The sequence below is a fragment of the Sturnira hondurensis genome, unplaced genomic scaffold (genome assembly GCF_014824575.4).
Source record: "Sturnira hondurensis isolate 20B ecotype Veracruz unplaced genomic scaffold, ASM1482457v3 Scaffold0014099, whole genome shotgun sequence".
Classification (NCBI taxonomy): Eukaryota; Metazoa; Chordata; class Mammalia; order Chiroptera; family Phyllostomidae; genus Sturnira; species Sturnira hondurensis.
Genome location: NW_028086730.1, coordinates 998,759 through 1,021,452, shown reverse-complemented (window position 1 = coordinate 1,021,452; position 22,694 = coordinate 998,759). Strand labels below are relative to the sequence as shown.

General features: G+C 57.4%; 1 protein-coding gene across 1 annotated transcript; it reads left to right on the top strand.

Moving 5' to 3' along the window:
* Positions 1–14,004: 14,004 nt before the first annotated feature.
* LTO1 (LTO1 maturation factor of ABCE1) lies at positions 14,005–21,430 on the top strand. Its single transcript, XM_037062572.1, has 5 exons — positions 14,005–14,189; positions 15,675–15,780; positions 16,693–16,763; positions 19,932–20,049; positions 20,269–21,430. The coding sequence occupies exons 1-5, from the start codon at positions 14,140–14,142 to the stop codon at positions 20,335–20,337; spliced, it is 414 nt and encodes a 137-aa protein (XP_036918467.1). The 5' UTR covers positions 14,005–14,139; the 3' UTR covers positions 20,338–21,430.
* The last annotated feature ends 1,264 nt before the right edge of the window (positions 21,431–22,694 follow it).

Genomic DNA, 22,694 nt, shown 5'->3' with positions numbered 1-22,694 from the left:
GGTGCTCCTAGGATGAGCAGGGTCCCCAGCCTCTCCCCCTAGATGTCATTGTGACAACTAAAACTGTCTCCAGCAGTCACTGCATGTCCTTGGGGGGTAAAGTCCCCCCGATGGAGAACCACTGTCGTCGCGGAGTCCAATAGCAAACCCAGAGGCGGTGCACGTGGTCGCGATGCCCGGGCTGCGTTCTCTGATTCTCATGGTGTCTCCACTCGTGTGGCCTCATGGGCCCAGCATGGCTGCTGAGCCCTCAGATCTGTGTTCCAGGGCAGGAGAGGGGCAACCTGCGGGCACTTTCTGGTTACATTGTATCAGCCAAGATGGGTCGCAGGACCAACCAGCTCAGGACAGGCTGGGAAAGCAGTCTTGGGTGGGGCACGTGCCACTCTCACCTGGGGGGGTCTGTTAGCAACGAAGAAGGGGGCAGCGGGTGACGTGGGGGGTGGCAGACAGTGAGGACCTATATATCCTAAATGCAAATACAAGTCATTCGTGCCCTCAAAAAGGGCGGCTGGCGGCAGGTCCTGTGGGGGCTGCTCAGTCTGTGGTGTCTGCGCCTAACGCACCTGTAACAAAATGACAACGGTACGCACACGGGGCGGGGGACAGCAGTTCTCCGGTTTGGATGTGGTTCTGTAGTTACTGAAGTCGTAACCCGTGGGGAAGCTGGGCGGAGGGGACATGGGGCTACGGTCTGCAATTTCCTGCGATTCTGTAATTACTTCAAGCTAAAAAGTAGCAAAAAAACCCCAACTGGCATAAAAAGCACAAACGCCGCCCGCACCACCCCCAGGCCTTCTCCTCTCTTCCTGGGGGGAGTCGGCCCAGGGGGCTCGGGTGGCACCGGCCCCAGCACACGTGATACCCTGCCCTCACCTCTCTCCCCGTCCACCTGCCTTCCCCCTTCCACCCCAGCCCCGCTGGCCTCTCAGGCCCTCCTACCTGGCCAGTGCCCAGTCCTTCCTGACCTCGTCCCACACAGGGCTCCAGCTCCCAGAAGGACCGCGGCCTGTCCGAGGCGTGCGGGGGGCTGGGGTGTGCCCCCCGCAACACCCTAGAACCATCCTTGCACACACCCCGGTGCACGCCAGCCGGAGTTTGTCTGGTGCTGCATTGGCACCCTAGAGCTGCCTTTGAGAAACCCCAGAAACCAGGGGCTCGGAAGGAAGAAGAGGATTCTCTCTAGGCTGTGGAGGCCAGCAGTCCGAGGTCAAGGTCTCGCAGGGCCGCCCTGCCTCCGGAGGCTCTGCGGGAGGGTCCTGCCTGCCTCTGGAGGCTTCCTGGGGCTCCACTCGTCCCTAGGCCGGTGGCCATGTCCCTCCAGCCTCTGCCTCTGTGGCCACAGGGCTTCCCCCCCACCCCCGCCCCGTGTCTCTCCTCTTCCCCTGCTGTAACGCTTGTCACTGGATTTAGGGCCCGCGTGGGGAACATCTGCAAGGACGCTCTTTCCGAGGCCACAGCTGCAGTCTCAGGCATTAGGGTGTGGACAGCTCTCTCGGGGGCCATTGTTGACCCCCACCACGGAGACGCTGACGTGAGCGGAACTGCTGGGTGGAAGCGTGTGCATGTTGAAAACCTCCCCAGAGGCTGCCGACCGCACCCTCCACTGGCCCAGGAAGCGCCAGGGGGCCGCACGCGTGGGCACAGAGTCAGGCTCCGTGACCACCACAGCTCAGCTTCTTCAGGGGGGCCAAGGGAGGGTGCTGGTGACAGGCCAAGAGTGTCGCCATCCGCAGGCTGTCCACGGACGCTGGGACACCAGCTCAGGCTGGGAGCCCCTGCCCCTGAGAGCTCTGCCTTCCTCCTTCGTGAGGGCTGATGGGTTCCTCACAGGCCATGGCTGAGACCCGAGGCAGGCTGGGGCTTGGTGGAGCAACCATGTCCTGGGCCCCGAATAGCATGGGGGACCCCAAGTAGCACGGGGGACCCCAGGCTCGGCTAAAGCCTGGACCCCAACACCAGCCCCGATGGAGTGTGAGAGCCGGGGGTGGCGAGGCCCAGACCGGAGCAGACTGACTGACGGGCAGAGCTTCAATGCCCATGCTCCCTCCCCGGGGACCTGGGGACAGTGGGAGGGCAGGCTTCGCAGTCTCACTTCTCCCGTCAGAACTGGTGACCTGTCCGGCCCACGTTTCCTTCTCCCTACTTGTGGTATCTGAGGGCTCCGAACGGACTGGGCAGTGGCCCAGGGCCTCCTGCCCTGCCTCCAGTGAGGGCCGGGTGGGCGGAGGCCGACGGGCCGTGGCTGGCCCAGCGGCTGGGGGTGCTCAGTCCTGGGGCTTCAGCAGCTGCCCCCTTGGAGTGGAAACCTGCCCAGGGCTTCAGTGGGTGACGCGGGGTGAAAGCCACCTGCAAGGCGTGTTTTTAAGAATTACACGTAGCCCTGGCCATCGTGCTCAGTGGTTGGAGCGCTGCCCTGTAACCAAAGGGTTTGGGGTCATCCCCGGCCCAGGCGCCCACGTATGTGACTCTTAGTTCTGATGCCCGTGACCCCAGTCCCTGCATGGATCCCTGGTCTGGGTGCTACCAAGGCAACCAATGTATTCTCACCGTTTCTTTCTCTAAAACGAAACGAAATGAAACAAAACGAAACGAAATGAAACGAAACGAAACGAACAAAGAAAACAAATGAAAATGCCCTTGAGTGAGAATTTTTTAAAAAATTAGAAGGGTAGCCGCGTCCCAGTGGGCCAGGCGGACGGGCCAGAGCGTCCTCCTGACAGACAGGCCACAGTGGGCGCCTGCCCGGCGAGCACAGTAGGAAAACCAACCAACCAACCCACCAATCAGTGAAACAACAAATCGATGCTTCTCTCTCAAATCAGTGATTTTTTTTAAAGAAAAGGAACACAAGTGACAATAACCCAAGAGAAGGTCTGACGCACAGCGAGTTTTTATCATTATTGTGGCGTTCCCCAGCGAGAAACGAAGGTTCTGGAGGGTGGCCCCTACCGCAACAGGGCAGGGCCCGCCCAAGCTCCCCGGCGCTCCCCGACAGCGGGAGCACGCGTGGCCCCCGCGGAATGAAAGCGACTGTGGGCGCGGGCCCAGCCCCAACGAGGCGACAGGTCCGCACCCGCCTGGCTCGGGTGCTCATCGGCGGGTTGATCAGCTGCCCTCCGCCGCCCGTTCGCCTTGGTAGACCTCACCCCGTGCAGGGAGGAGAAAGAACCTCAGATCCTGGACCTGGGGGAGTGCCAAGGAGGGGAGCAAGGCTCCCTCCATCTGTCTGCGCCCCGACATGAAAATGTAGTAGGCATTTACTATATTTACAATATTCGTTCGTATCTTTCTTCCCCTCGGGCCAGGATACTGGTCCTCCCATTTTACAGATGGGCAAACCGAGGCACGAGGGGACGCCCCGCCCCCCACCCACTTGGGCCCGAATGGCGCGAGGAGCCCGCATCCCGGGGGCGCAGAGCCGTCCGCTGCGCCAGCACCTCCCCACCCCACCCCCCGAGCGGGGCTGGAAGGACGGGCATGGTGGCGGCGTGCGCTGCTGGGCCCCCGCAGCGGCACACTGCACGTGGGGTTCCGCGGTGCGCGAGCCCGGCCGCAGCCCGCCTCCCGGATGCGGCCCCCCAGCTGGGGAGGGGCTGTGCCGGGCAGGAGGAGGAAATGGCTGAGCCGGCTGCGCGGGTCTCCAGGCTCGGGGAAGGAGCCCAGCGAAGGAGGGGGTGGAGCTCCCCGGGCTGGGGCGGAGTGGGGGTGCACTAGCGCGGAGGGGAGGCCCGGAGAGGGGCCCAGGCTGGAGGAGGCCGCCGCCCTGGGAAGGCAGGCGCTGGAGGCCCCAGCCGAGGTTTCCAAAGAAAGGAAGGGGCGTCCCCCACGTGGGGGCCCTTTAGAGCCCCCTGCGCGAGCCCCGCGTGGGGGCCGGAGCCGAGCTGGGGTCTCAGGGCAGGAAGGCCAGCCGGGCCCCGGCCGCCCCTGCCTGCTCTGCGGTCCCGCCTCCTCAATGTGCCCCCAGCTCCCGTCCCGTTTTCGTGAAAGGACTTTGAGCTCTGGCGAGAAAAGCCATTACCAGTCCCCTTCTCTACGAAGGCGAGGGCGGGCTGTGGGCGAACTCGCGGCAAATAGCCGAGCTGCCTTCCGGCCCCTCCGCTCTCCCCAAGGTGGGGGTGTCCACGCAGCAGCACCACCACCCCCCCGCCACCTGGGTGCCTTCATTCAACACCCGCTCGTGGGGCGTCTCCTCCGCGCTGGACGCTGCATTTTTGGTATCTGCGGAAACTCAGATGCCCCCTTTTCATTTCAGCCTTTGTTGAACTGGAGAGTCTCAGGGAGAAACTGTTTTCTGGAGCACAGGGCCCTCCACGTGGCCAGCTTTTCTTTTCCCTGCAGGGCAGGCAAGGCTCTGCCCCCGTGGATCCCAAAGGAGAGTCCGGAAGATGGGTGATTAGCTGCTGGGGTGCTGGGGCCACGGTGTCCCAGAGCCCCCCGAATCTCAAGAGAACCCCACACTCTAGGCTGCGCCGGTGTCCGAGGAGACCGGCGACAGCCGGCCCTGCCCCGCGGCCCCCGGAGCACCTCCTTTGGGGAAGGGGCTGAGGAGAGCCCACCAAGATCAGCCAGGGACTCCACTGGAGTCTCTGACCAGGGGGTCAGACTGGGATTTAAGGCCTGAAAAATGCCTCTTTACCCAGTGGTGTCTTCATTTACTCGGGAAAAACACAGAAGGAGACGGAGGGTTATTTCCTGGAAGTGAGTTGTCCTGTGATGGCTTAAGACCGTTGAAATCGCCCCCCCTCATTATGGGAGGCATCTTGGCTTCATGATACAAACAAACAAACAAACAAAGAAACAAACAAACCAAAGAGAGATTAAGGATGCCCCTGATTTCATGCACCGGTCACCTAGGAGGACGGGACTCCTGAGCTGTCACGGAATGGGGCCCCCGGTCCTCGGCGACCCCTTCGAAACGTGATCAAAACCTGTGGGTTCCTGGCGGGTTTCTTCTCCAACCACCAGGGAAACAAATGCCACCTTTTGTCTTTAAACTGCCTTTTTGTTTCTCCCAAATAAAAACGGACGTGTTTCCAGGTTAACGAGGATAGATTTCCACGTCAGTCTGATTTGGTTACTTTTGGAGGCTGCCCGAAATTTTGCTGCAGATGTGTTTCTTTCTTACATTTTTATTCGTTGAAGAAATATTTCCCCCCGTCGATGTGAGGAACAGGGAGACATGGATTTGCTGTTGCACCATTTGTGCATCCTCTGGTTGGTTCTTGCCTGCGCCCTGACCGGCGTGGGACCCGCAACCTGGGTGCATCGGGCGACGCTCCAACCAGCTGACCCGGCCCGGTAGGGCGGCAGGCGCACTTTGGGGGAAAGTTTTAAATCAGTTCCAGTAAGTGAACACTTTTCAATAAACTTGGGTGCACTTGGGACTTCACCGCAGTTGGTCCACCTGGTTTTCTTCGAACCTGAACAAAAACACGTTTTTAAAAGTGCTTTATTTCTTAATATAGTGAGTCCTTGGAAGGTGATTATGTCGCCCGCTTTATAACTTTTGTTACCAATTAAACATTTCATAACAGCGTTTCGAAAACACTGGGATAAATATGGCCAAGGCAGCTTTCACGGGAACCAAAGACTGAAGCTTGGAAAGTTCTGGAGCACCTTAGGAAAATCTTTCTGGGTCGTTTCTGTTGCGCCCGGACAAATGTATCGTTTCTTATTCCATCCGGTTAGGGGGAGAAATTTCAGGATCTACACAAGCGAGTGTCACAACTGCTTTTTCGAAAACTGACACAAGGAGAATTACTTCAGGGTTTTCCCACCTACTTTGTATGTTAAAAACGAGTTGCCGGAAACAGGCACCAAATTTGAAACACAAAAGGAGTTTGAAATAATATTTGCACTTCAAAGCTCTGAGTTTTCTACCTTCGAGGCCCTGTTTTTAAAGGATGGTTCTTATTTGAAAATAAAGCAACTTGCGAATGCAATACCAAAAAATCCAAGAGAACACAGCTAGATTTTCCCCCTTTAACATCAAGACAATGTAGTTCAAAATAGTCTTTAAGGAGCCCAATCAAGGGGTTGGGGAGGCATCTCTCCAAAGCTCTATTTTCAAATTTACGGTTCGAATAAGTAGTGTTGATTTATGTAGCACGCATACTCTTTTAAAGCTTTGCACAATTTTTTAATCCTCACCCAAGGAACTGCCTATTGATTTTTAAAAATTTTTTGAAAGACTTATTTTTTGGAGAGAGGAGAAGGAAGGGAGAAAGTGCGGGAGAGAAACATCGATGCGGGAGAGATCCCGGGCCTCTCGCGAGCCCCCGACAGGCGACCTGGTCCGAAACCCAGGCCCTTCAGTTCCCGCCGAGCCGCACCAGCCAGGGCTGTTTACTGATTTTTGAGAGAGAGAGAAAGAGAGGTGGACGGAGAGAGAAACGCCGATGTGTGAGAGAGACAACGACCAGTGTCCTCCTATATGCGGCCCGCCCTCCAATGGAACCCACAACCTAGGTACGTGCCCTGATCCAGAATCACTCCCACAACCTTTAAAAATTTTTTGAAATTAAAGACTTGTGCATTTCCAGACGAGTTTTTATGTCCATGGGTTTTATTTCGTAATTGTTCTTTCCCCCTCACCATGTACCCGTTATCAGATGCCCAAAGAAATAACTTACTTTCTTTTCTTTCAGCTGACAAAGTTTACGGTCAAAGGATGTATCTTATATATGTAATAATAAGAGAAGAATTCTCTTATTCGAAATATGTTTGTAATAGGACGTTAAGCGGGCAGGAGAAGGACACGAAATGATACACACAGGACGGAGCAAAAGCACACTTTCAGTTGTGAGAATGTGAAACAGCGTATTCTTGTATTATTAATTAATATCATTTTTATCCTCACCTGCGAATATGCTTATTGTTTTTTTTTTAGAGAGGCAGAGAGAGAAAGAGAACATCGATGCAAAAGAGAAACATCGAATCTCGTTGCCTCCTGTACTCACCCGACCGGGAATCAAACTCACAGCCTAGGTTTGTGCCCGGACCAGGGACACACCTGCAAACGTTTGGCGTATGGGACGATGCTCCAATCAAGTGAGCCGTGTGGCCGAGACATGTATTATTATTTATTAATTATTGTATCGTTTTCCATGTGAACTGTAAACCTACTTTTGCCCCACCCTGACACTTGTAACAGAACTTCCACCAGTTAATATTATTATTATTATCATTATTTTAAAATTATTCATTATACTCACCCGAGGATACTTTTTCATTGCTATGAGAGAGAGAGAAAGGGAGAGAAGCATCGATGGAACAGAGAATCATCTCCATTCGAAATAGAACAGGCAGTTGGTCGGCTGTCTCCTATAGGCACCCTGCCTGACCACGTCAAGACCAGAATCGAACTGCAAGGTAGGTACGTGCCCCAACTGGGAATTGTACCCACAAACTCTGATGACCAGACGATGCTCCAGTCAGCCATGCCCCACTGGCTAGGGCTCTGAGGTTATTTTTATGTGAAAACATGAAGGAAACAATGTAACAGAATTAGTAAAAATGGCTCTGGTTGGGTGGCTCATTTGGTTAGGACATCGTTTCTGGGTGGCTTGGTTGGTTGGAGTGTCGTTCTGTGCACCCAAAGGCTGTGGGTTAAACCCCGTCAGGGCACATACCTAGGTTACAGATTGATCCCCGGTCAGATATGCACCTTGGCGAGGACGGGCAGCCTGGCCAGGGTTCATAACCGGGTCCGGGATTGCCCGGGTTGGGGTGTAACCTGGCCGCGGCACATGCGCTGGTCTGGGATTGTACTCTGGATCGGGCGCGTACCCGGTCCAGGATCATACCCAGTCGGGGCACATACCTTGGTCCAGGAGCCCCGTATCCCATCCTGGGGGTGTATCCCAAACCAGGAGCGTGACCTGGTCTGGGCGCGAACCCAATCGGGGCATACACTGGCTCGGTGCGTACTCAGTCCAGGATCGTATGCAGATCGGGCGTATTCAAACCCGGGAGTATGTCCTGGTCTGAGAGCACCGTATCCCCTCTCAGGAGCGTATCTCGTCTTGGGAGCGTGTCCGGGCCCGGGAGCACCGTATCCCTTTTCAGGAGCGTATCCCATCTCGGGAGCGCCATATCCCGTTTAGGTAGCATATCCCGTCTTGGGAGCGTATCCCGTCTCGGGAGCGTATCCCGTCTCGGGAGTGTGTCCGGGTCCGGGAGCGCGGTATCCTGATTCCTGAGCATATCCTGTCTTGGGAGCGCCGTATCCCGTCTCGGGAGCGTATCTCGTCTTAGGAGCATGTCCGGGTCCAGGAGCACCATATCCCGTTTCGGGAGCGTATCCCATCTCAGGAGCGCCATATCCCGTTTCGGTAGCATATCCTGTTTCGGGAGCATATCCCGTTTCGGGAGCGTGTCCAGGTCCGGGAGCACCTATCCCGTTTCGGGAGCGTATCCCATCTCGGGAGCGTGTCCAGGTCCGGGAGCGCGGTATCCCGATTCGTGAGCGTATCCTGTTTTGGGAGCGCCGTATCCCGTCTCGGGAGCGTATCTCGTCTTAGGAGCATGTCCGGGTCCGGGAGCACCGTATCCCGTTTCGGGAACGTATCCCATCTCGGGAGCGCCATATCCCGTTTCGGTCGCGTATCCCGTTTCGGTAGCGTATCCCGTTTCGGTCGCGTATCCCGTTACGGGAGTGTTTCCCGTCTCAGGAGCGTGTCCGGGTCCGGGAGCGCGGTATCCTGATTTGCGAGCATATCCTGTCTTGGGAGTGCCGTATCCCGACTCGGGAGCGTATCTCGTCTCGGGAGCGTGTCCGGGTCCCAGAGCGCCGTATCCGGTCTCGGGAGCGTATCCTGTCTCGGGAGCGCCATATCCTGTCTTGGGAGCGCCGTATCCAGACTCTGAAGAGTGTCCCTACTCAGGAGCTTGTCCTGGTCCGGGAGTGTGGTATCCAGGCCTGGGAGTGTATCCCAAACCAAGCACACAACCTGTTCCGGACGTGTACCAGGTCCGGGGTCTTACCCAGATCAGGCATATCCTGACCCCGGAGCACGTCCTGGCTTGGGAGTGCACCCTGTTCGGGGCGCGTACGCTGGTCTGGGAGCACCATATCCCAGCTCGGGAGCATACCCCAAACTGGAGCATAACCTGGTCTGGGCGCGTGTCTGGTCGGGGCACACCCCGGCTCAGCCGCAAGCAGCAGTCTGGGATTGCACCACAGGTTGGTGCGTACCTGGCCCAAGACTGCACTCAGATCGGGTGTGTGCCCGAGTTAGCGCGCATACCCTGGTCCAGGAGCTTATCCTGGGTCAGCTGTGTACCCCCGGTCTGGGATTGTACCCCAGCTCGGACACGTACCCCAGTCCAGGAGCGTACCCTGGTTCTGGCCTNATATCCCGTCTCGGGAGCGTATCCCGTCTCGGGAGTGTATCCCGTCTCGGGAGTGTGTCCGGGTCCGGGAGCGCGGTATCCTGATTCGTGAGCATATCCTGTCTTGGGAGCGCCGTATCCCGTCTCGGGAGCGTATCTCGTCTTAGGAGCATGTCCGGGTCCAGGAGCACCATATCCCGTTTCGGGAGCGTATCCCATCTCAGGAGCGCCATATCCCGTTTCGGTAGCATATCCTGTTTCGGGAGCATATCCCGTTTCGGGAGCGTGTCCAGGTCCGGGAGCACCTATCCCGTTTCGGGAGCGTATCCCATCTCGGGAGCGTGTCCAGGTCCGGGAGCGCGGTATCCCAATTCATGAGCGTATCCTGTCTTGGGAGCGCCGTATCCCGTCTCGGGAGCGTATCTCGTCTTAGGAGCATGTCCGGGTCCAGGAGCACCGTATCCCGTTTCGGGAGCGTATCCCGTTTCGGTAGCGTATCCCGTTTCGGTCGCGTATCCCGTTACGGGAGTGTTTCCCGTCTCGGGAGCGTGTCCGGGTCCGGGAGCGCGGTATCCTGATTCGCGAGCATATCCTGTCTTGGGAGTGCCGTATCCCGACTCGGGAGCGTATCCTGTCTCGGGAGCGCCATATCCTGTCTTGGGAGCGCCGTATCCAGACTCCGAAGAGTGTCCCTACTCAGGAGCTTGTCCTGGTCCGGGAGTGTGGTATCCAGGCCTGGGAGTGTATCCCAAACCAAGCGCACAACCTGTTCCGGACGTGTACCAGGTCCGGGGTCTTACCCAGATCAGGCATATCCTGACCCCGGAGCACGTCCTGGCTTGGGAGTGCACCCTGTTCGGGGCGCGTACCCTGGTCTGGGAGCACCATATCCCAGCTCGGGAGCATACCCCAAACTGGAGCATAACCTGGTCTGGGCGCGTGTCTGGTCGGGGCACACCCCGGCTCAGCCGCAAGCAGCAGTCTGGGATTGCACCACAGGTTGGTGCGTACCTGGCCCAAGACTGCACTCAGATCGGGTGTGTGCCCGAGTTAGCGCGCATACCCTGGTCCAGGAGCTTATCCTGGGTCAGCTGTGTACCCCCGGTCTGGGATTGTACCCCAGCTCGGACACGTACCCCAGTCCAGGAGCGTACCCTGGTTCTGGCCTGGTTTGGGAGGCAACTGATCCATGTTTCTCTCTCACATCAATGTTTCTCTCTCTCCCTCCCTTCCTCTCTCTCTAAACTCAATACAAACATCCTGCAGTGAGGACTTTAAAAAATAGGAAAAACTTATTGGCCGCCTTGGTTTGGGGAGAGCAAATTTGTTTGCTTGCCTGTTTGCCCGTTTTTCAACATTCGAAATGTTTTGTGATTTTGTTCAATTATGAAAAAAATCAACTAAAAAATGAAAAGACACTGTAAGAACAAACTAATGCAGTCTATTTAATTTCACCTCCCCCCAAATATATTGTACTGAGCTTCTTTATGCTGAAAAGAGAAACTCACGTTCACTGCACAAACACGGAGGAAACATGAAGATGAAAGTCTGGTACCGAAATCCTAAAATCTAGATCAACTCGGTGTTAACAAGTTGGCGTGCTTCCGTTATTTTTAGCAACGTAATTGTTTGATGTAATTAGAACTAGAGCAGATGCAGTTCGTTCGTTTCCCCTTAAGCATCAGGAGCGTTTTCATTTTCCGTGACGTTCCTTTTGTTTCGCATACTGTTTTCGGCTGTTGCCTACGAACCTTCTGTGTGTCTGTCCTACGACCCCAAAGGAGACATCGTTTTACTGTAAGCTGCTTTCTTTCCCTGGCTTTTACAGATTACGCTGCAACAAACATCACTCTGCAAAAAAAAAAAAAATGTCACTTTCCCCCCTGATTATATCCTAGAGATGAACTCCTAGAAGGGAAAGCACTAGATCAAATGTAAAAAACATTGAAAACGTCCTTCCTATATTTCCGTGCTGCCCAACAGAAAGATGGCTTTAACTTACGCATCTGCGGGCAGTGCTGGTGTCTTTCCATCCCAACAAAAAAAGAAGGTCTTTTAAACGGTGTTCAAAGGTAACACCCGCGTCCTGTACCCCTTGAGGTTATCCGTAAGGCGGCCTTGCCTTGCGGTGGATTGCCGGCTGCCCCCGTTCTTTTTCGTTTTCCTTCCTGCCCTGGAGCATTTATTTCACATCCATTCGAGCAAGTTCTGTATAAGAAATACATGATTTCTTTAGTTACAATCTTCACAACAAACACTCCCCACCCCCAGATTGTTCTTTGGTTTCTAATTTGATGAGCACATTTGGAGTGTGGAGGTTTTCATCTTCGTGTGAGAAAGGATGGGTTTCCCTGTGTGGTTTTCTCCCTGGCTTTTCCCGTATCAACAACGCGTCTCCGTATCCCCTGGATGTTCCACCTAGATTATCAAATGCCCAGTACCAAGTGGTCCTTAACTGTCTGGAACTTTAACGAATGCTATGAGACATAAAACGAGCTTGGCTTTTCCCGGCTAATTTCCCCATTAGAGCGGCCGATGTATATTCCTTTCTCTATTAATTTGTGCTGCTTCTTTATATCGTGCAATCGGGTTTTACGTCTTCTAGTGTCTCCTTCTGGGCCATTCTACCCCATCTCATTTATCTGCCTCTTCTTGAACGAACACACTGCAATACTTCGATCGATTCATATCCGGTATGACAAGTTTTCCATGTCATTCGTTTTCAGAAACACCTTAGTTATTCTCATCAGTTTATTCGCCCAGAGGAAACTTAGAATTAGGACGCACTGCCCCCAGATCACGTGGAATTGTGGCTGCATTTGTTCCTACCCAGCGTCAGGGAACTTTGGTTGTTTCCCTCACCCAGATCCGGCTCAAAGCTTATTTCTAAGCAATTTGTTGTGACCATTGTCAAGTGGACTCTCTGCCCTTCCTCCCCGGCCGCGACAGCAAATCCATGTCTCCCTCTCCCTCAAATCGACGGGGGAAAATATTTCTTCAACGAATAAAAATGTAAGAAAGAAACGCATCTGCAGCAAAATTCCAGGCAGCCTCCAAAAGTAACCAAATCAGACTGACGTGGAAATCTATCGTCGTCAACCTGGAAACACGTCCGTTTTTATTTGGGAGAAACAAAAAGGCAGTTTAAAGACAAAGGGTGGTATTTGCTTCCCTGGTGGTTGGAGAAGAAACCCGCCAGGAACCCGCAGGTTTTGATCACGTTTCGATCACGTTAGTGTTAGAATAACAGAAAACGAGTGCTTTCTTTGCTGAACTCTACGACCAATTCTGAGAATGTCTGAGATGCTCACTTCGGCATTTCTAAATGGGCCATCGCACACCTACAAACAACGATGCCTTGGTGTCTTTCTGACTCTTGGGCTTCTTGCCTCTGTTTCCTGTCTCATTGCAAGGGTTGGGCCGCCTAGGGAGCGTTCGGTGGACACCAGTTTCTGTCTTATTCTAGGGAGAAAGAGAAGGACTCTAGCACTCATGCCTGCGTTCCACTGCCACTGACAGTTTGAAGCACTCTTTCAAAAATCGTGTTCGGAAAGTCTTCCTCACGGGAAGGACGATTGGTTGAAGCGAAACTCGTTAACGATGTTTTAAAAAGTGGGAATGGATGAGGATGCCTCCGGCGGGAGTGGGGCGCCGGCTGCGCTTCCTCACAAACCCTCCAGGACGGTTGGNAGAAGGACTCTAGCACTCATGCCTGCGTTCCACTGCCACTGACAGTTTGAAGCACTCTTTCAAAAATCGTGTTCGGAAAGTCTTCCTCACGGGAAGGACGATTGGTTGAAGCGAAACTCGTTAACGATGTTTTAAAAAGTGGGAATGGATGAGGATGCCTCCGGCGGGAGTGGGGGTGCCGGCTGCGCTTCCTCACAAACCCTCCAGGACGGTTGGATTCTGGACTTTGCATGAATAATGAGTTACTCTGCTTTTGCTTGGAAAACAACAGCCAGGGGAGGAAAAAGAACACAAAAACTTCTATTTCCAGTTTTCGAATCACTTAACATTTCAAGAGCGATGCAACATTTCTTAGTGCCAGTCCAGCCAGTGTTAGGACGGCCGGGCTGCTACCCGGACTCCTCGGCGGCCTTGCATCTCCTGAGCCAAGGCCCGCGGACCCTGGGTTACTGGCAACGTGGACTTGGTGGCATTTTAGTCTGGGGTTTGCAGTGCAATGTCGCACTGGAAAGCGTCCTCCAGCTGCGGGTCGGGGTCAGAGAGCACGTGGGACGGGGTCCCATGGCCACCCGAGAATTGCCCTTGCTGGAAGTTTTCATCTCAAAATCCCTGGGGCAGAGCCAGCTGGTCCCGACCCCAGTTTCTTCCCCAGCCACTTAAGGCACTTGGGTTCCACTCGCTGTGCTTTGTAACCCGAAAACACGGGCCACACGCCCATCTTTACAGCCACGTGGACGCTCTCAGCTGAGCCGGCCAGGCCCACTGCGGGGGCGGGGGGAGAAGGCTGCGGGGGCGGGGGTGGGGGGAGAAGGCTGCGGGCCGGGGGGAGGGGCTGCAGGGGCCGGGGGCGGGGCTCCGTGCCCTCCCAGCCCCGCCCAGCGCTGTCCCAGTGCACACGTCCTGGCTTCGCGCCAGGCTTGCTGGACCTTGCCGCATGCCGTCGTTACCCAGCCTGCTCCGCGCAGCCGTCCCCGGAAGTGGGCTTCACTTCCTCGGAAGCGGTGGGTCTGTGTCTGGGCCGCGCGCAGTGGTAGCCGCTGTGGCCGCTGTGGCCGCCGCGGCCGCAGCGCCCGCTGGCGCAGCTCGCGGGCAGGTTCGGGTCGTGCTGCCGCCATGGCCGGGAGTGAGGACCTGTTTGATGCCATCGTGATGGCGGATGACAGGTGGGTCCTCGCCCTGTCAGGTCCTCTCTTAGCTGTTGGGCTGCGGTGGCCGCTCGGGCCTGGGGTCCCGCGGGCGTGGGCCCTGCAGGAGCGCTCTGTGGCCCTGAGGGCAGCGGACACGTGTGGGGCCCAGACGCTATTGATCCTTTTCCACCCCTCGGTCGCTGGGGCGGGCGCCACGGTCCCAGCTGCTTCCGTAGATCCTCCTCCCCCGTCCGCGGCTGCCCCCAGCAGCTGCTCGGGCTGATGACTGCCTTCCTCCAGGGACGCCGGCTGGGACAGACCTTTGCCATCTGTGCACTGCCCCTTTTTCTTGTTACTTGGTGGTGGGACATACGGCAGCATTCATTGACGTGCTGATAAATGTGTCAAACGTCACCCCTTTCCCTTCTGAGCCTCTGGGGAGCGCCTGGGGCGGTCACCAGCGAGGTTGAGAATTGCTTTGTGCCTCTCTAAGACGGCAAGAGATGTCAGCCAGTCGCTGACATTTAGAGCTTATTGTGACACGGACTTGAGTGTTGCCTTCCCTTTATCTATTATTGTAGCTCCTGTTAATCACCCCGCCTTGCAGATGAGGCAGGGCCACTGTCCAGGGTCACACAACCAATAGGCAGGACCTAGAGTCTGCCTTACTCGGGACTCCAGCCAAGTCCTTTCCCCTTTGTTGACTGCGGGTTGAGCTGGTGCCGTTTCTACTCCCGAGCCCTCAAAGTCAGAGCATTTACTGTACTGCACACACCACCGTCACTGTACCCTTTGCAGTGATCCGACAGCATTTTTCTCTGCTAGTCTATTCAGATATGATGGAAAGCTGTGTCTGTCGCAGAGTTCTTTGGGGCAGTGGGCTGAGTAGTGTCTCAGACTCACAGGACTTGGGTTGCAGGCAACAGTCACCTGGGAGGTTTCAAAAAGGAGATCCCTGGGTGGTGCTGCAGACCTGCTGAGTATCAGGGTAAGGCTCTCGACTGTGTACCCTTGGCACTTCCGTGCATGTGTCTCGTGTCCCACGAGGCTGGGGAATCGCCAGCGAGCCCATGCTCCTCTGCACAAGAGGCGCGCTGGGCGTCGAGAGGCAGAGAGACTGGCCGGAGGACAGACTTGGGGCTGCAGCAGGGATCGGAAGCTACACTTTCTTACTTAAATTCTGTCCTTTTTGCCCTGGCCAGGGAGCACCGTTGGCTAGAGCATCATCTGGCCATACCAAGGTTGTGGGTTCCATCCCTGGTCAGGGCACGTATAGGAAGCAAGCACTGACTGTGTGGCTGAGTGGGACAACAAATCTCTGTCCCTCATCTCTCCCCACCCTTCTCTTTCTAAAATCAATCAATAATAATAAAGGAAAATAAAAAATTAAAATTCTGTAATTTTTCTACTGTTCTGGGCCTTGTTTTGCTGGGTCTGGGTAGCAGGGGAGAGAAAGTTCTTCTGGGGAGAATACTCTTTAAGGTCCTGCTTACTTGATCAAGCTCGCTTCTTCTCCAACAGGTTTCGCGGGGAAGGATATCGGGAAGGCTACGAAGAAGGCGGTAGTTTGGGTATCATCGAAGGAAGACAGCAGGGCACGTTGTATGGAGCTAAAATCGGATCTGAGGTGAGTGGCAGCCCCGTTTGGAAGGGAGTCCTTTCCTGCCACAGTGTATAACTTCCTTCCCCGATCGGAGGAAGACTGTGCTTGAGCCGGCACTTCAGGCCCGGCATGGAGTGCAGACCAGGCAGAGTTCTGCTGGAGAAGGAGTCTCGGTGCAGAGCCGACGGCGCGTGTTGCTGGCAGACCTCGTGCCTGCGCATGTGGCCAGGGGACGAGAAGAGCAGCGCTCAGTCATCCCTGTCCATCTGTGCGCCGTGGTGCTGCCTGTCTTTAGCCAGCTGGGTCCGCACCCAGAGAATGGGTGCTCTGTGTCATGTAGAAATATTCCGTTCTTATGGAGGGTGAAGTTCCGTGACTTCTCCCTCCCGTCCTTCGTCCTGCACTGGGCACCGCTCGTGGACAGCTGGCCCTGCGTGCACTGCTAGGCAGCCTGGACTATTTGGTATCTGTCGCTGCAGAATGAGTCACCACACTACGTGTGGACTTGAGTGAGTGGACGTGGACCCTCACCTGATTCTGAGGGTCAGGGAGTGGGGTCCCGTGCCGCTGAGCTGGGCGGTCATGGCTCTGATGGCGTGCGTCAGCCGGGCCCGACTGGGGCCGGAGGAGCCGCTCGTGAGGTGAACCACCCGCCCGAGGGGCTGCTGCAGTGTCCCCGTGAACCAGTGACTGGTCCAAGACCGCGAGGCAGGGGTGACGCTGTCTGTCACATCCAGCCCCAGACTCGTTCTCTGCCTCTCCCTCCGTGCCCCGCAGGCACGCTGGTTGCCTCAGGGCCCTGGGCGGAGCAAGCGGCCTGGGGCGGGCCACCTGTCCCACTGGCCTGCGCTGTCCCCATGTAGAGACGTGATGAGTGGGTCAGGTGTAGGTGGCTGCTGCTTAATTTCGCTCTTTTGTGTGCTTGTGGCTTCACAGATCGGATGCTACCAGGGCTTTGCTCTCGCCTGGAGAGGCCTCCTGCACAGCTGCGCAGCCGAGAAAGACAGGTAACGTCGGAGTCTTCTTCCTTCCTCCGTGCGGGCGCCGGCCCCGGGCAGTCACTGTCTCGGTCTCCTCCTGTGGAACCTGGAGGACACGAGCAGTGAACGTTTTATGAGATTAACAGGAAATAGCAAGGTAGTTCCCCCTTAGCTACAGTTTTAGGCAATAGTAGTCTGAAAATAAGTGGTAAAATTCCCTAAATAAAGAATTCATGTGTTTAAGTTGTGCATGCTGGGAGTGGAGCCCCGTGATGAAATCTCAGGCTTTCTTGCCTCGTTCTGCCCTGTTCTGCCCGGGACACGGGTTGTGTCTGTATCCAGCGGGTCCACGTTATGGACGCTCCCTGCCCTTCACTGCTGAGTAGCCGCCTGAGAGCGACTGTCCTGCTGTCTGTCTCAGGCTTGCGTTCACTCACCCTTATTTTACTCAGTAACGGCCTCACGGCACAAGACTAGTGATGTTGGCAATTTGGACACGCCGAAGGGAGCTGTGAAGTGCTCCCTTTAAGGGGAAAGGTGTGTGACTGTAGATAGCAGAAAATAGTGTACTTGAGATTCAGTACCAGCTGCGATTTCAGGTCCCCGCTGGGGGTCTTTGACTGTACCCCCGTGGGTGAAGGGGGACCACCATAAGTACACAGGCCTGGACACGTGCATGGTGGCTGGCAAGCACGGGTGTTTTCCTCAGGAGGTCCCGTGTGCCCAGCCTTTCTGGTGTCACCAGAGTGGAGGGGGCCTTTGGGTCCCCTTTCAACACAGTAATGCCAAAAGGGGTGGTGTCTGTGCCCGAAGTGCCTGATAAGCGGGTGCGGGAGTCTCGGCATGACCGGGGCTGGGGAGGGCATACCTCATCCCACCAGCTGCTGGATGTGGTTGCCTCGGCCTGGCTGTGAGATCATCAGATTTAACACGCACTTGGTACTCGGAAGCACCGAGTGCCCATTGGCTATTTTAGGCTGTTCTTAACTGGGTGTACCCACAAAAGTCCCGTGACGCTGCCGCCTCTGTCTTCGTTCTGAGGCTGGAAATGAGGCCCGCAGTGGAAGGCCCCGGGGTCTGGCCACCCTGCCCGGCTGCTTGTGGCCCCGAGGCCCAGGGTGCTCTGCCCCCTCCTGCTGCGTGGTGGCCTTGCCTGGCCTGGGAAGGGAGCGAGGACAGTGGGTGCGGGAGCAGAAAGGTGGCAGGCCCGTCCATGTGACCCGTCATCTTGTGTGAACTGGCTTGAGTTTCGCTCTCAGGCTTGTCCGCGTCCCTGGGCCCTCCGTCTGCGTGAGCAGCTGGAAATTGACCTGCTTCCTGTGTCCTTGGGGGCATTTTCCTCTGTGGACTCAGCAGGTGGCCTGTGGTCTGGTTAGAGTCGGGACTGGCAGCCTGCGGCACTACTGGGTGGCAGTCAAAGCCCAGCTTGGCCCTCCGCTCCGACCCGTGTAGGGATGAGGGCAGGCACACTTGTGGAGTCCTCCACGTGTCTCCCCTGCCCCAGGCCTGTGGACCTGGAGGCGTGCGGCCCTGAGTCCCCCCCAGCGGCTCCAGCCGTGGCCCAGAGCAGGGGCTCCCCCACCTGGCCTGTGTGTCAGCGTGGGCAGGGGGCTGCCCCCACCCACAGGCAGTGCCCGGGAGCCTTGGAGGCACAGCTGGGAGCCTTGTCTTGGAGTGAGAGCTGGGCGGCGGTGGTGCTGACGGGCCAGTGTGGCTTTGGAAAAGCGGAGGGGCGCTGAGGGTCTGCTGCCGCTCTATACCTGAGTCAGGGCGCTGGGAAACTCCTGCCGTCACATCATCACTCCAGAAAATGGGGCTGTCACAGCAGTGGTGCCACGGGCGGCAGCATCTCAGATGGAAGGCTGGTGCCCTGCATCCGCAGTCGCAGCCTCGTCATAGACTTGGAGGTGCTTCTTGGCCTGTGAGCGGCCTGGAGAAGCCTTACATGGAGCTCGCTGCGCCCGGGCTGAGCGCTGGGGCTCCGAACCAGGGCTCAGGCGCCCCAGTTCTGGTCTACCAGCCGTGAGTGGCCCGCGCCCTCCCCACAGCGTCGCCTCTGCTGGGTGTGTCTGGAGGGACTGCACTGGTGGGGAGGGTACGTTGCTACTTGCAGAGTTGGAAATGGGTGGTGCTCTGCTTGTCGGGTTGTGACACAGCCGGTCCCCATGTGTCGGCCCCCCCGCTGCCATCTCCCTGGGAACCCGGGGCTGTTGCCTTAATTAGCTCTGACCTTTCGGCGTCCTGCGTGTTCTCAGAGGTGGCCCTCCTGTCCCACCCGAGCAGTTCACGCTGACAAACTCCCTCACTCCTGTGTCTAACGCCTGCACATGGAGCTGGTGCACAGGGAGGCCTGGCCGCTTTGAGTGGCTGTGGACTCGTGTTAAGGATGCGTCTTTGAAATTCCCACGAATCAAATGCTAGCGTAGTCCTGCGCTCAGCTGACCGGTGCGGCCCAGGGGAGGGGCCCCTCAGGACCCCTGGTGGCACATCCCCAGATGTGCACACACGTGACTGTTTTGTGTCCCTCTCTGCGCCCTGGGGAGAGGCTTGGCCTGCAGAGTGCAGCGGGACCGGGGCCTGCACTGCCCAAGCGCCCACTTGGTCTGGGCACTGCACTTGCCGTGGGTTACCTGTGGTCTGAACACTTGGGGAGGTCCCTGTTGACCCCACTTTACCCATGAGGGCGCTGGCTAGTGGTCATACCCAGGGCGGTCATACCCGGCGCTGTAGGACCAGCCGCCCAGCAGAGCTCTGTTTTCCTGGGAAGGTGGGCCGGGCTGCTGCAGACGCCGGTGCTGCCCTGCACAGGGAGACAAGTGTCCAGGACCTGGGAAGTCCCCAGGTCCAGAGCAGGCTGGGTCGTGCCCAGCGCACTGTCCTGTCCTGTGTTCTCTGTGCCCAAACCTGTGACCCAGGGGAGCAGCGGCCGGTGTGCTTGGTGGGGGGCCTCAGTCTCCCAGCTCCCAGGCCGGGGCGGGGCACATCTGCCCTCTCGGTTCGCACTCGAGGTGCGGCTGTGGGTGAGAGTGTTGCTGGGTAAAGGACGATGGGGCATACTGAGACAATGAGTCACTCAGCTCCTGAACTCAGCCCGGAGCGTGCCCCGTGCTTTTGGGTGAGAGATCTCTGTTCTCCTTGCGTAGAGGGAGCCTGCCGTGTGCAGAGGACTAAACACTGCATCTCTGTGCCTTGCAGCAGAAAGATGAAGGTCCTAGAGTCACTGATCGGAATGATTGAGAAGTTCCCTTACGATGACCCGACTCACGCCAGACTTCACGAAGACTTAGACAGAATTAGAGGGAAGTTTAAGCAGGTTTGTCCCCTGCGCGTTTCCTTTGGTTGGAGGGGCGCAGGCCCTGGGGGCCGCCTGGCGCGTGGTCGTGGTGCCTGTGGCGGCCGGTAATGACCCTCTCGTCAGGGCTTATGCAATGGGGGCAGCGTGGGAGATGCCGCAGCTAGAGATGCTGGCGCTCTGGTTTGTGGGTCAGAATCCACAAGGTTTAAAACCAATTTCTTTCTTTTGTGTTCTCAGCTTTGTTCATTACTCAATGTCCAGCCAGACTTTAAAATTAGTGCGGAGCATTCTGGACTTTCATTCTGAGGATGACAGGTGAACACAGACGAAACACGAAGGAACGGATGTCCGTGTGTGGAGTGTTTAAAACTACGATTAAAGGAGAACCGTGACCGGTGTCCTTTGTTCTGGGTGGAGGGTCCTAGTGTGGCCAGGGAAAGGGCTCCCTGTCGCGCCTGTGGCCTCGCCCACGTGCAGTGCGGGCCTGGGCTCTGTCGCGCCCTCCGCTCCAAGGTGTGGGTACAGCCCTGGCAGAGTCCCGGCCGGCGTGTGCATTTGGCCCAGAGTCTGCCGGCCTTGCTGGGCCTGCCTAGTGGGGCAGGCCTGGCTGCCTCTAGCCTGGGGTCTGCCCAGGTCGGACCCCCTGAGCCTGGACCCCGCACTCAGAGGGGCAGTTGTGTGAACACCAGAGTGAGGGGTTGCCGCGTAGTAAGGGGATAAGGAGTAGTGGTGAGGGTGTTGACGTCTTCTGACCCTCGAGGTGGGCCAGTGCTCTCTGGCACGTCTCCCCTGCTTTATTTGCTGCCTCCCGCAGCCCACAGGGTGGGACACGCGCAGTTCACTGGCCAGGGGACTGAGGCCCGTGGGCACTGGCTGAGAGGAGCGGCCAGCAGTCCCGAGAGCCCAGCTGTGCTCCTCGCCCCACAGGGGGCCGGGACTGCGCTGCATTGAAAGTGGCCGTGGGGGTGCCACCCTCTCCCTGCAGGGTCCCCGTGTCTGCCGCACTGCGAGGTGCCCCTGGCAGGGAGTGAAGTGAATAAAGAGGGGACCACGAGTCAGCTCCTTGCCACAGTCGCCCACACCGTCTTGGCAGGCGTGGCCCCGCAGTCACAGGGACCCATGGCATTTTCATCCCTCACTCCGCGCCTGCCGGGCGCTGAGACAGAGGACAAGGCTCAGTCCCTGTGGCTGACAGGGACTCACCCACAGCCCGCGGGCCCGGGCGCCCCACCGGGCACTGCCCACCCCGCTGGCCCTGGAGTGCAGACCACCAGGGCTGTCTGGGGCAGGGAATCGGGGGTCTGCACTTTCCTCGGTGGGCATGTGTGTCTTCTGTTACCTGATCTGATGTTTTATCACTTTTATGACTGGAGAAACAATAAACAGCATATTTGAAAGCCAAACTCAGTCTGGGACTGTTCATAACTCGACATCCAGCCACCGCCATCCTCCCTGGGCTCAGAGGACAGGAGGGTGGGCAGCTTCCCATCCGCGAGTGTTGCCAACACGCGCAGGCGCCGCCGTTGGAGAGAACGGCCTGCCGTGTCCAGGCAGGTCCCGTTCCCATGGGGAGTGCGGGCAGCCGCACCCGCTTCCATTCCCCACCACTAGGCGCTGGGCTGCCCTGCAGATCTTCAGGGTCTCTGGACACTGGACTTGACCTGTGCCTGCCTAGCTCCCTCTTGGAGGACTGGACCCAGTTTCCAGGAGTCCCTGGCCGCCCCAGACGCACTCTGATTCCCGCACGGGCAGAGCCATCTTCCCGTCCCCTCGAGCACTGTCCCAGGCCAAGGGCACGCCGCCTGCCCCTCTGGCGAGTGAAGTGGTAGAGAGAGGGCATCTCTTTTGGAAGTTGTCCCTTGGGGACGTGACACCGGGACTGACTAAGGCAACTTAAAGCCCAGCTCCAGGTGTGGCCACCCAGGGTGCAGCAGAGCCATGGCCAGCGATGGCGGACCAGGTCTCCGAGGCCGTCTGAGCAGGCATCTGTGTCAGCAGGTGTGACGTCCTGCTTGCCGCCCCCAGCCCGTCAGCCCCTGTCCTGCCCGCCAGCCCTCCCGCATGCTGTCCAGAGTGCCTGGAGTTCGGGGCCCCTGGAGTAGGTGTCATCCCTTTCTGGCGGGTTCATAGCTGTCGCAGGGCTCTGGCCGGCTTCCTCCTTCCTGCTGCGAACTCCCAGCGTGTTTGGTTGGTCTACACCAGCAGCCATCGCCAGCTCCACACTGTCCCCATCCCGGAGGCTGCAGGCCGAGGCCCAGGCGTCCGCAGGCCGGTTCTCCCCGAGGCCTCTCTCCTGGGCGTGCAGACGGCCGGCCGGCCCCTCCCTGTCCCCACACGGTCGCTCGTCCGTGTGCACCCAGGTGTGATCTCTTTAAGGACCAGTCCTGTGGGGTTGGAGCCCCCCCGTACGGGTGGGTTTGCCTTTACCTTGTCTCTCTCTTTAAAGCTCCGTCTCCACGTGCAGTTCTGAGGGGCTGGGTCGGGGTGGGGAGCCTGGGGACAGTTCTGCTGATCGCAGGCACCCGCCCCCCCACCCCCCCCCATCTTGCTGCCTGCACTTGGGACTGGGACTGAGGAAGAGAGAAACTTGGGACTGGGCGAGGAGAAAGCTGTTTCCCTTGGAGGCTGAAGCCGCTCCTTCTGGTTCTTCTGCAATGGAGGCG

Bases quoted from the DNA above. Each gene is read 5' to 3' on its own strand.
- LTO1 (XM_037062572.1), top strand. From the start codon at position 14,140: ATGGCCGGGAGTGAGGACCTGTTTGATGCCATCGTGATGGCGGATGAC. The intron at 16,764-19,931 runs GTAACGTCGGAG...TGTGCCTTGCAG, and splicing joins TGCGCAGCCGAGAAAGACAG to CAGAAAGATGAAGGTCCTAG. The intron at 20,050-20,268 runs GTTTGTCCCCTG...TTGTGTTCTCAG, and splicing joins TTAGAGGGAAGTTTAAGCAG to CTTTGTTCATTACTCAATGT.